The following is a 13553-nucleotide window of genomic DNA, read 5'->3' on the forward strand; positions in this document are numbered from 1 at the left end:
TTCTGTGACGGCTGCAGAAAACATGTTCATCGTTGGCAGAAATGTATCCAATTGTCTTGTGATTATGTGGAAAAGTGAATAGTGGTAGTTAAAGATTGAGCCTGGTCTACTCCATGAGGTTACGACTGGTAATTAAAGACCACATTCTAAGGATTATTTCTGCATTTGATTTATTAAAATAGTCCTATCCAAACCCAAGTAAGGAAGGTGGAGGCATTACTTTTCATTCAATCCTCATACGCACAATGCCAGCTTAGAAATGGAGATGAGCACCAGCCCCATAAGTCAGACATGACTAGACTTAATGTTTTAAGTATTTACTTTATCGTACTGTTTCCAAATAGTGAAACTTATTAATCCTCCCTCTATTTACCAAATTACAAAAGGGATGGACATCAGTCTCCATAGTATAATTGTGGAACTAATTCCCTCTGTCTAAAGAACTCTCATAGGGAACTAAACTTATCCAAAAATATATATTTTTAAATATTCCAAAAAACCAAAGAGTATGCCCATGAAATCTTCCAGGAATGCAGGAGTTGAATATATACGGAAGCTCAAGCCCTGAAATGGTTGTTTTGGGTTGTTGTAGGTCTTTTAGGTTGTATGGCCATGTTCCAGAAGCATAGGTTTTTAAATCGCTGTGTTTTATTGTCTATATGTAAGTTATATTAGAATCATAGAATCAAAGAGTTGGAAGAGACTTCATGGGCCATCCAGTCCAACCCCATTCTGCCAAGAAGCAGGAATATTGCATTCAAATCACCTCTAACAGATGGCCATCCAGCCTCTGTTTAAAAGCTTCCAAAGAAGGAGCCTCCACCACACTCCGGGGCAGAGAGTTCCACTGCTGAACAGCTCTCACAGTCAGGAAGTTCTTCCTCATGTTCAGATGGAATCTCCTCTCTTGTACTTTGAAGACATTGTTCCGCGTCCTAGTCTCCAGGGAAGCAGAAAACAAGCTTGCTCCCTCTTCCCTGTGGCTTCCTCTCACATATTTATACATGGCTATCATATCTCCTCTCAGCCTTCTCTTCTTCAGGCTAAATATGCCCAGCTCCTTAAGCCGCTCCTCATAGGGCTTGTTCTCCAGACCTTTTATCATTTTAGTCGCTCTCCTCTGGACACATTCCAGCTTGCCAGTATCTCTCTATTAATTGTATTGTTTTGTTTGCTTATTGCTTTGTTGTTTTTACTGATGTGTTGTTGGGCTTGGCCTCATGTAAGCCGCTCCGAGTCCCCTTGGGGAGATGGTGGTGGGGTATAAATAAAGATTATTATTATTATTATTATTATTATTATTATTATTTCTCTCCTGACGTTTAACCTGCATCTATGGCAAGCATCCTCAGAGATTATGAGGTCCTGCCTATAGATGCAGGCAAAACATCAGGAGAGAATGCTTCTAGAACATGACCATATAGCCCAAAAGAAAGACCTACAACAATCCAGTGATTCCAGCCATGAAAGCCTTCGACAATACAATGGTTGTTTAGTTTCAATCCACTGTTTCATAAGAAACCTATTTGCTGCAGTTTCATGTCTTAAGGGACGAGCGGGCAGTGTTTAGTCTTAATGATGCCGCTGCATTTTTGATTGCATTGTTTCCTTGTTAGATGCTGATTAACCCCTGGTCAAACTGCCTTGATTGCAGCAATGGAAAAGTGTGGTATTGGAATATGACCATAGTATCTGTCGTTTCATGTATCCATGTCCAACAAAGTGTCCCTTCTAAATATTATATAGATTATATAGATCGGGCATGGGCAAATTTGGGCCCTCCAGGTGTTTTGGACTTCAACTTCCACAATTCCTAACAGCCTAACGGTGTTTTGGACTTCAACTTCCACAATTCCTAACAGCCTAACGGCTGTTAGGAATTGTGGAAATTGAAGTCCAAAACACCTGGAGGGCCCAAGTTTGCCCATGCCTGCTATAGATCCTCCAGCATGTCTCTGTGGTTTTTGTGGACCAGAGATCCTTCATTTCAATGAGGTTTCCTCTTATCTGTGGCCGTGTTTCTCCACTTTCCTAATGCTGGATCCCCTTAATACAGTTCCTCATGTTGTGGTGACCCCCAACCATAAGATTATTTTTGTTACTACTTAATAACTGTAATTTTGCTACTGTTATGAATCATCATGTAAATATCTGACATGCTGGAAGTATTTTCATTCACTGGACCAAATTTGGCACAAATACCCAAATCTGAATATTGGTGGGGTTGGGGTGGGGGATTGATTTTGTCATTTGGGAGTTGTAGTTGCTGGGATTTATAGTTAACCTACAATCAAAGAGCATTCTGAACACCAACGATGGAATTGAACCAAACTTGGCACAGAAAACTCCCATTACCAATGGAAAATGCTAGAAGGGTTTGGTGGGAATTAACCTTGAGTTTGAGAGTTGTAGTTCACCTACATCTGGAGAGCATTGTGAACTCAAATAATGATGGATCTGGACCACACTTGGTACAAATATGCAATATGCCCAAATGTGAACACTATTGGAGTTTGGAGAAAATAGACCTTGACATTTGGGAGTTGTAGTTGCTGGGATTGATAGTTCACCTACAATCAAAGAGCATTCTGAGCTCCACCAATGATGGAATTGAACCAAATTTGGCACACAGAACTCCCATGACCAACAGAAAATACTGGAAGTGTTTGGTGGGCATTGACCTTGAGTTTTGGAGTTGTAGTTCACCTATGTCCAGAGAGCACTGTGGACTCAAACAACTCAGTGATTCCGGTCATGAAAGCCTTCAACAATACATTATTATTATTATTACTTTACTAGTGCAGGTGTGCTTTTGGGGGACAGTGAAAGTTAATATTCCCTTCCTTCTATACATCACCTTCCAACTTTCTAAAACACCCTGGAGCCACCCTGGGCAGGATCAAAGAGGCATCTGGCTATTAGGGGTGTGCGAGATTCCAGAGGTTGATTCGTAATTTGAATTATGAATTTTGAGTGTTTTTATTTTATTTCAATCTGCTCAAAAACACTATAACTTTTTTGGGGGTGGGATAGGCTGCGCCCTAGAAATCCTCAAACAACCTCTTCACCGGGTTGTTGTAGGTTTTTTTGGGCTATATGGCCATGGTCTAGAGGCATTCTCTCCTGACGTTTCGCCTGCATCTATGGCAAGCATCCTCAGAGGTAGTGAGGTCTGTTGGAAGTAGGAAAAGGGGTTTAACCTCTTCACCCCCGAGTGCGTCCAAATACAGCTTGATTGGCAGGTTTGTCTTACCTGAGTGCTTCCATTATGAGATGCCAACAGTCGCTATGCCCACTGTACCTGAGTTGCAAGTTTCTTTATGAACCTGTGGCACACACAGATTGGAAATTCCAGCATTTCCTGCCTGAGGCAATTGCCCCTCTATGTCTAAAAGTCGGGCACCTCACCTCCAAGCAAACGCCTTCATCTCCGTCATACATCAAGAAGGACAAAAACTCACACACACACCAAAGGGCAACATCAGTTCATTTTGGTTTTCTTTTTTTCTCGAATTATTCTCATTTTCTTTTCCTTTTTTTTGTAAAAAAAAAAAAAAGACCCAATAAAACAAAACACGTAAAAATAAAAACAAACCAAAAAAGAAACCCGAAAGGAAAATAAAACGTACCATTTAATTTACTTCCCCTTTCTGAGCGTCGACACCAATAATTAATTAATAATTAAAACCTCCGGAAGGAAGAAAGGAGGAGGAGGAAAGGGGAAAATGAACCAAAACGGGAAGGAAAAAAAGCCCAAACCCTGCTTTGAACATCGTCTCGTTTGGAAAAGAAGAAGTCCGTAGAGGAGGGAAAAAGAGGCCTGGAGCGGAGTCCGTCCTCCTTTGTGGTCGCAGAGAGTGTACAAACGTGCTCATGGTCCGTGGGTGAAGGGAAACGAAATACAGAACAGACCCCCAACCAAGTCCAGCATTAACCCCTCAGCCTTCCCCTTCCCCACATTTCTTTTCTTCGAGCTATCTGTCTCTTTCAGTGCTTGGGGAGGGAGGCATCCCTTTCCGTCTGAGTCCGGCTCACTTATTGTAATCTGGTCCCAAAAGCTCGTTGGGCGGAATGCCACTGGAAGTTCGGAAGTCTTGAGGTCTCAGATATGTCGGATTGGCTCTTCGTTTGGCAAAAAAAGGGGTGAAGGAGGGATGGGGGTGATAAAACAGGATGCGCTCTGTCCATATTTGATCCGTCTGGGTGGTGGGTTGGGGGTCAAGTGTGGCAGTGCGGACGGTGGCCGTGCTTCGTGGCTGCAGAGGGGATGCGGGAAGGAGGGCAGTCTATGGCACGGTCTTGCAGAGCGCGGGAAGAGCCAGGCGGAAGGGCAAGCCGGACCCCGAGGGCCACAGGTCGCGTGCCCCTCAACCTGGTGGGGTGGGTTGGCCAGCACCCCTCACTGAATCCGGAAACCTGGGGGAACCAAAAGAGAAGAGGACTGTGAGTGCCACTTGGATGGTCTTGCTTCTATCAGGCTGGCATCCTGTGCATGACTTACGTTGGCATGAAGCTTCATTGGCTCCTAGCTCAGTCAAGGATATTACAAATAACAGAAGTTTTAACATTTTCAAGAAGCCAGCGAAGATTCCAAACTTTGCACAATATACTCTTTGCATTTTAGTTGTCCCGCTGAAAGTATCACTGTTTTGTAGAGTTGGGATTTTATTATATACAGGCAGTCTCCAAGTTACAAACAAGATGGGTTCTTTGTTTGTTTGTTTGTTTGTATGTATGTAAGCTGAAACAAGTCCATTTTTAAGTGTAATTCTAGCCATATCTGTGTGTGATAGATATGAGGAGGCTTTGGCTAGCATGGAGAAGGATTAACTCCCTATGGTGTTTGTTTTGCTGTGAGTTCCCCTATATATATATGTATATGTCCACGAGATCTTGGAGTCCTCGTGGACAACAAGTTAAACATGAGCCAACAATGTGATGTGGCGGCAAAAAAAGCCAATGGGATTTTGGCCTGCATCAAGAGGAGCATAGTGTCTAGATCTAGGGAAGTCATGCTACCCCTCTATTCTGTTTTGGTTAGACCACATCTGGAATATTGTGTCCAATTCTGGGCACCACAATTCAAGAGAGATATTGACAAGCTGAAATGTGTCCAGAGGAGGGCGACTAAAATGATCAAGGGTCTGGAGAACAAGCCCTATGAGGAGCGGCTTAAGGAGCTGGGCATGTTTAGCCTGAAGAAGAGAAGGCTGAGAGGAGATATGATAGCCATGTATAAATATGTGAGAGGAAGCCACAGGGAGGAGGAAGCAAGCTTGTTTTCTGCTTCCCTGGAGACTAGGACGCGGAACAATGGCTTCAAACTACAAGAGAGGAGATTCCATCTGAACACGAGGAAGAACTTCCTGACTGTGAGAGCCGTTCAGCAGTGGAACTCTCTGCCCCGGAGTGTGGTGGAGGCTCCTTCTTTGGAAGCTTTTAAACGGGGGCTGGATGGCCATCTGTCAGGGGTGATTTGAATGCAATGTTCCTGCTTCTTGGCGGGGGGTTGGACTGGATGACCAATGAGGTCTCTTCCAACTCTTTGATTCTATGATTCTATGTGTATGTGTGTATATATAGAGGGGGGGGGGGTCGCGCTTTGGACACCATGGAGAGATAGAGGGAGGGGGGGGGGGCAGGCTTTCGATAGCATAGATATTGTATGTACATATAATAGTGATCATAATGTTACAATACAATATAATAATACAATATAACAATTACATAACAATTATATATATTTATATTGCATGTCATATTACTAATAATATTGAAGTATAGCGGTACTGCCTGGAGGAAGCTGCCACAGTCTGGAAAACTCATCAAATGCCTATGGATGAACTCCCAATACTCACTTCCCCTCCGGTGCCAGCAGTGAGCTTTACATGTAGTGCCATTGCCCCTCCATGCCCATTGCCATTCCCATTGGTCCTGGAAAGAGAGGGGGAAAGAGAGGTAAATGCCTTCCTGCATAAAGGAACCCTCCCCAGCTCAAGCTATCAGTTGTCCATGGGCATTCCCCTTCTCCCTCCCATGGACCCCTATTCACCTCTCAAAGGTTTCCACTCACCTGGAGGACGGATCGCCATGTGCTGCTGCCCGTCCATGACGTAGCCCCCCATCGGTTGCCCATCGGGGCTGTACGGTGCACCCTGACCTGTCCAGAAAGGAGGAAGACCATGTCAGGAAGAACTCTTTCCCTATTTTCAGTCTCTTTGCAGGTTCTAACACAGTGTTTTCCAACCTGAGGGTCAGGACCCCTGGGGCGGTGGCGAGGGAGTCTCAGAGGGGTCGCAAAAGACCATCCAAAAACACGCTATTTTCCGTTGGTCATGGGGGTTCTGTGTGGGAAGTTTGGCCCAATTCTGTTATTGGTGAGGTTCAGGATGCTCTTTAATTGTAGGTGAACTATAAATCCCAGCAATGACAACTCCCAAATGTCAAGGTCTATTTCCCCCAAACACCACCACTGATCGCATTTGGGCATATTGAGTATTCATTTGGTCCAGATCCATCATTGTTTGAGTCCACAGTGCTCTCTGGGTGTAGATAAACTACAACTCCAAAACTCAAGATCAATGCCCAACAAACCCTTCCAGCATTTTCGGTTGGTCATGGTTCTGATTGCCAAGTCTGGTTCAATTCCATTGTTGGTGGTGTTCAGAATGCTCTTTGGTTGTAGGTTAAATATAAATCTCAGCAACTACAACTCTCAAATGTCAATGTCTATTTTCCCCAAACTCTACCAGTGTTCGCATTTGGACATATTGAGTATTTGTGTCAAGTTTGGTCCAGTTCCATCACTGCTTGGTCCAGATCCATCACAAGGGGGTCTCAGAGGGGTCCCAAAGACCATCAAAAACACAGTATTTTCTGTTGGTCGTGGGGGTTCTGTGTGGGAAGATGGGCCCAATTCTGTTATTGGTAAGGTTCTGAATGCTCTTCAATTGTAGGTGAACTATACATCCCAGCAACTTCAACTCCCAAATGTCAAGATCTATTTTCCCCAAACTTCAGCAGTGTTCACATTTAGTCATATTGAGTATTCGTGCCAAGTTTGGTCCTAATCTATCATTGTTTGAGTCCACAGCACTCTCTGGATGTAGGTGAACTATAACTCTAAAACTCAAGGTCAATGCCCACCAAACCCTTCCAGTATTTTCTGGTTGTCATGGGGGTTCTGTGTGGGAAGTTTGGCCCAATTCTATCGTTGGTGGGGTTCAGAATGCTCCTTGATCGTAGGTAAACTATAAATCCCAGCAATTACAACTCCAAAATGTCAAGCTCTATTTTCCTCAAATTTTAGCAGTGCTCACATTTAGGCATATTGAGTATTCATGTCAACTTTGGTCCAGATCCATCATTGTTTGAGTGCACAGTGCTCTCTGGATGCAGGTGAACTACAACTCCAAAGCTCGAGGTCAATGCCCACCAAACCTTTCCAGTATTTTCTTCTGGTCATGGGAGTTCTGTGTGCCAAGTTTGGTTCAACTCCATCATTGGTGGAGTTCAGAATGCGCTTTTATTGGAGGTGAACTATAAATCCCAGCACTACAACTACCAAATGATAAAATCAGTCCGTCCGTCCGTCCCCCCCCAACCCCAGCTGTATTCAAATTTGGGCGTATTGGGTATTTGTGCCAAATTTGGTCCAGCGAATGAAAATACATCGTGCGTATCAGATATTTACATGACGATTCATAACAGTAGCTAAATTACAGTTATGAAGTAGCAACGAAAATAATGTTATGGTTGGGGGTCACCACAACAAAAGGAACTGTATTAAGGGGTTGCGGCATTAGGAAGTTCTAACAAGTCCCCTTTTTTAAAAACCCGGAAAACAAACTCCCTTGTTATGGTGAAATGCCCAAATCCCATCACGACAGTCTCTCTCCTCTCCCTCCTTTGTTCTTGCTTCAATTGTCCAAAGTGCCAAGAAGTAGTTCACACTCTGCCAGCTCAGCAGGATGAAAGAAGAAAAAGAAATGGAATTTCACCCATTTGAAGACAGAATATCCTACCTGTCCGATTTGATTGGTCGATCATAGGCTGAACTATGCGCCGTCGGGCATTAATAAACCTATAAGAAACAGAAGACACCATGAGTCTCAGGGCTCTTGAAAAACTAGCCAACCCCTGTTCAACTATAGTTCCTAGAACCCACCCAACTAACGACAATGATAAGCTGACACAATATGAGGATTTAAAGATTGAACTGCAAAGACTCTGGCACAAGCCAGTCAAGGTGGTCCCAGTGGTGATCGGCACACTGGGTGCAGTGCCTAAAGACCTTGGCCTGCACTTAAACACAACTGGTGCTGACAAGATTACCATCTGTCAGCTGCAAAAGCCACCCTACTGGGATCTGAACGCATTATTCGCCGATACATCACACAGTCCTAGACACTTGGGAAGTGTCCGATGTGTGATCCAATACAACAGCCAGCAGAATGGTCTTGTTTGCTGTGGACTCATCTGTGGACAGATGGGAAACTGTACCTAACTCAGCTATGCTCCCATTACTCAGGTTATACTTAAGAGTTTGCTCAATTCTTTTCCCTCTCATTCTGCTCCTACCAAATAAAGTCAGATTTAGATAGGTTTTGAATACTGCTGCTCTGTGTCCAGAATCCTAAGCCATAGCAGAATTTTTTAGAAACTGACTTCTATTCGATGCCTAATCTTTTGCTGCTTTGGTTGTTCCAAACCATCTCCACCCAATACGCTTTCCTCATCCTTTCTCCCTCTCTTTTGGCCTCCCAACCCAACATTGTGCCAGACAAACTCAGTCTATAGGTGTGGGTGGGTGTGAGATTGTGTCATTCCTCAGGAAGGTGTTTTTTTTCTGCACCGGATCCTGTAGGCAAAGCTGTGATCACACCTATGACACACCTTTCAGTTGGACACAGTTTTGCATGCGCAAAAGGAGAGGAAATACACTTCTAATTCATGCTGAGAGCAAAGAATGGCTGAGAGAGCCTTTTCAAAAAGTCTATGTAGTTTGGAAGTAACCACATAACTGTCGAAGGCTTTCATGGCCAGAATCACTGGGTTGTTGTAGGTTTTTTTGGGGGCAATATGGCCATATTCTAGAGGCATTCTCTCCTAACGTTTTGTCTGCATCTATGGCAAGCATCCTCAGGGGTAGTGAGGTCACAACCTACAAAAAGCCTACAACAACCCTCATCTTGTTGTGTTAATAATAATAATAATAATAATAATAATAATAATATTTTATTTGTATTCCACCCTATTTAGACATTATTTACATTATTTATTGTTACAAAATGATTTGAAAGTAAGCAACCTTGAGGTCTTTAGATTATTTTTGTGTGTGTGTCAGGAATGACTTGAGAAACTGCAAATTGCTTCTGGTGTGAGAGAATTGGCTGTCTGCAAGGACGTTGCCCAGGGGATGTACGGATGTTTTATCATCCTTGTGGGCAGCTTCTCTCACGTCCCCGCATGGGGAGCTGGAGCTGACAGAGGGTGCTCATCTGCACTCTCTCCGGATTCAAACCTCCAACAGGTCTTCAGTCCTTGTGCCAGCAGATCTTCAGTCCTGCCGGCACAAGGGTTTAACCCATTGCTTGAGTTATTTAGATATAAAGCAGACTAAAATATCTATCTACCTATCTACCTATCTATCTACCTATCTACATATCTATCTATCTATCTATCTATCTATCTATCTATCTATCTATCTATCTCACTATCTATCTATCTATCTATCTATCTATCTATCTATCTATCTATCTATCTATCTCAGAATGGAAAGCAAGGGATGGTCACTGTCTGCATTGTCCCATTGTGCATTGTCACAATTCTCTAATACAGTTCTATATCGTGCTACTATTGCAAAACTTCATAATTGTGGAGAAGAGCAATCAAACATCCCTGGTCTTATGTGCTGTGATAAAAATGCCCAGAATGGACTCTTCAAACAACCAAGTGTAAGACTTGGGGGAAAAGATTAATCTGAAAGAATTCGAAGTCCATTCCGCTGAGACCCTTACCAGTTATTCACTTGCAAGATCGTCAGTCCCGTATCCTGAGCTAATTGTTTCTTTTGTTCTTCCGAGGGATAGGGATGCTGTGGGAAGCGAAAAGGGGAATAAAAATAAATTTAAAAATCAGTGTTTATTATTTCTAGAATTTGAGGGTTTGTGGCTCAGCTATAAGAGAAAGACATTCAGCAACCAAACCTTGGTTATATATAGCCATTTGTGGGGTTATTAAACCTCATTATCTCATGTTAGTCCTCTATTATTTTTCTAGACTTAGCCCAACATTCCACTTTTCCTATAGTGAGCTCAAGATTCGCCTCCTACATGATGGGGGGTTGGACTAGATGACCCCATGTGGTCTCTTCCAACTCTTATTATTCTATGTATTACCCTCAAAACAACAATCCTATGAGGTAGACCAGCCAGGGAAGTAGGAAGAGAACTATTCCAAGGTCATATGGGAAGTTTCATGGCTTAGTAGGGTCTTGAATCTGGATCTACAAAGCTGCAGTTCTATATTGTTGCTACAAAACCACATCATCACTCTACAAGACTGAGAGACGGACTCCTACCTAACCACAATGACACTGGAATTCAAATGGCGGATATAGGGGGTGCTTAGTGAAAACTACAAGAACCACCCTCTTAGGCCCCTTCTGCACTGCCATATAAAATCCAGATTATCTTTGAACTGGATTATATGGCAGTGTAGACTCATATAACCCAGTTCAAAGCAGATAATATGGATTATCTGCTTTGATAATCTGGATTATATGGCACTGTAGATCCAGCTTGAGCTTGCCTTCTCTGACTTGTTTTATATTTCACAAAATACGTTGTAACAAAGGAAGGAAGGAAGGAAGGAAGGAAGGAAGGAAGGAAGGAAGGAAGGCCTTAGTTTTTGTTTTTTGTTTGTTTGTTTGTTTGTTTGCTCAAAACCAACTTTTATTGAAATGCACAATCCAAGCACTCTTCACATTTCATTAGGTACACACACAAAGGGACTTTTTCCCATTTGCCAAAATTTTCCCAGACTTCACAACCTACAAGTTGGACTTTCTTCTTCTTCATCTTCTTGCAAAGTCCCCCACAAAATTCATCAAATGCGAAGGGAACCCGGATGATATTGTCTTTTCCTCTTGGGTTGGATTTATGTTCTCATATTGTGGAGTGACACTGACAGGCTTCAGACATAGATGGCGGTGTGTATATCTGGGCTTTGGAAAGTGTCTCCCCCAAACCTCAAAAGTCTCCAAAACTTAGGATTCAAAGTTACATGGCGGTTGTGTATCTGGATTTTGGAAGATGTCAGTCCAAAACCTCGTTAAGTCTCCAAAACTTAGTACTCAAATTTAGATGGCGGTTGTGTATCTCTACAAACTTAGATGGTGGCATCTGGTTTTGGAAGGTGTCACTCCAAAACCTCAAAAGTCTCCAAAACTCAAACTTAGATGGCAGCTGTGTATGTGGTTTTGGAAGGTGTCAGTCCAAAACCTTGTTAAGTCTCCAAAACTTAGTACTCAAACTTACATAGGGGTTGTGCATCTCTACAAATTTAGATGATGGCATCTGGCTTTGGAAGGTGTCACTCCAAAACCTCAAAAGTCTCCAAAACTCAAACTTAGATGGTGGTTGGGTATGTAGCTTTGGAAGGTGTAAGTCCAAAACCTCAAAAGTTTCCAAAACTTAGTACTCAAACTTAGATGGGTGTTGTGAATCTCTACAAACTTTGATGGTGGCATCTGGCTTTGGAAGGTGTCACTCCAAAACCTCAAAAGTCTCCAAAACTTAGGATTCAAACTTAGATGACAATTGTGTATCTGGGCAAACTTAGATGGTGAATGTGTATCTGGCTTTGGAAGGTGTCAGTCTTAAACCTCAAAAGTCTCCAAAACTCAAATTTAGATGGCGGTTGTGTATCTGGGCAAACTTATGGTGGCACATAATTTTAATGAAATCCTGCACCTGCTTTCCATGTCTTACATACAATAACTTAATGTGTATTATTCAGACAAGACTTTTTGCCAAGCCCTGCCTCTGAAATATTCACTGGTGGCCTCCCATCCAAGTACTAACCAGGGCTGACCTTGCTTAGCTTCTGGGAAAACAAGAGGCTAAAGTGGCCTCATGAAAAAGGAACCTGAAAAATAATTATTAGTGAATCATCAGTTCAGGTCACTTAGAATCATAGAATCCTAGAGCTAGAAGGGACCCCAAAGGCCATCCAAACTATCCAACCCAATTGTGTAATGCAGGAAGACACAATCAAAGAACCCCTGAAAGATAGCCATCCAGCCTCTGCTTAGAAGCTTCCAGAGAAGGAGACTTCACCATTCTCTGAAGCAGCATATTCCACATCTTGCCCTTTTGGTGAAAATCAAATATGTGGTGCATATTCTGTTTATTATTCATTCCACTCCATCTCCAAGCTCTCAAGCAGATATTCAATTTAGAAAGCTCTCCTTTTCCTTCTCCCATTGTCTTCTTCATTGGGTGGGAACCTCTTGCTCCCAGGTCCCACCCATTCCACTTCTCTGGCCTCTTCCCTGCCACTTCAGATGATGGATGGGAAGCCCTTTGCCCAGCAGGTCAAGCAGCTGGACCTCGGTGCAAGGCCTCCTTCTGACATCCCAATGATGGATGAGCCAAGGTCTCGCCCAGCCTCCCAGGTCACAAGGCACAGGGCAAGGGCCCCCGGATTCAAAAGCACCTAGGAGGCCATGGAAACTAATGTTCCCACCTGCCCTGAGCCCCTGACCCAGCTGGGATCCCTCCCATGAGACCAAAGCTTCCACTGATGATCCCATTACCCTGCAACGAGGGATGAACCAATTTCCCAAGAAAGCCCTGTGCCCTTCCTGCATTTTTGGTAATACCCTGGCACACAAAAGTATCCATCTTGAAGAAGTCTGTACTCCTGAACATACAGTCCTCCCTCCACAGTTTTGACTTTTGCGGATTTGATTATAGATTTGGTTAATAATATTCTCTAGAGCCCGCAATGTGATCCTATGATCAATTTTTGCCTGAGTTTACTGGGAAGAGTAAGACTTGATATTTCTTCTTCTCCACTTCTCCCTTAACAGGTTGAGTGCTAATTACTTTTTGTACTTTGTTTGCAGCTACTGAGGTCAACTGAGGACAAAGGGAGTAAAAGGGAAGAGGAGTGAGAAACTGGGACATTCTAAAAGCAGCTGGGAAAGTGGGATGACAAAGGAGTAATCAAATGTCCCAGTCAATGATAGATAGATAGATACCTTTCACCTTAGGTTCCTGGGGAATAAAATAGACAGACAGACAGACAGATACCTGCCACCTTAGGCTCCTGGAGAAAATGATTGATTGATAGATTGATATCTGCCACCTTAGACTCCTGAAGAATATGACTGATAGATAGATAGATAGATAGATAGATAGATAGATAGATAGGAGTTTAAGGTGGCAATATCTAACTCCTGGAGAAAATATAGATAGGTAGATAGATAGATAGATAGATAGATAGATAGATAGATAAACAGACAGACAGACAGATAGATAGACAGA

General features: G+C 43.0%; 1 protein-coding gene across 1 annotated transcript in view; it reads right to left on the reverse strand.

The window, feature by feature from the left end:
- Positions 1-3481: 3481 nt before the first annotated feature.
- The window catches only part of LOC132780610 (homeobox protein meis3), a 79587-nt gene continuing 69515 nt past the window's right edge, over positions 3482-13553 (reverse strand). Inside the window, exons 9-13 of the mRNA XM_067461838.1 lie at positions 10020-10096; positions 8025-8083; positions 6074-6160; positions 5859-5934; positions 3482-4416 (exon numbers count right to left, since the gene is read on the reverse strand). Coding sequence (XP_067317939.1) covers positions 5885-5934; positions 6074-6160; positions 8025-8083; positions 10020-10096 — 273 coding nt within the window. The 3' untranslated portion in view covers positions 3482-4416; positions 5859-5884. The remainder of the gene's footprint in view (positions 4417-5858; positions 5935-6073; positions 6161-8024; positions 8084-10019; positions 10097-13553) is intronic.

This window comes from Anolis sagrei, chromosome Y (genome assembly GCF_037176765.1).
Source record: "Anolis sagrei isolate rAnoSag1 chromosome Y, rAnoSag1.mat, whole genome shotgun sequence".
Lineage (NCBI taxonomy): Eukaryota > Metazoa > Chordata > Lepidosauria > Squamata > Dactyloidae > Anolis > Anolis sagrei.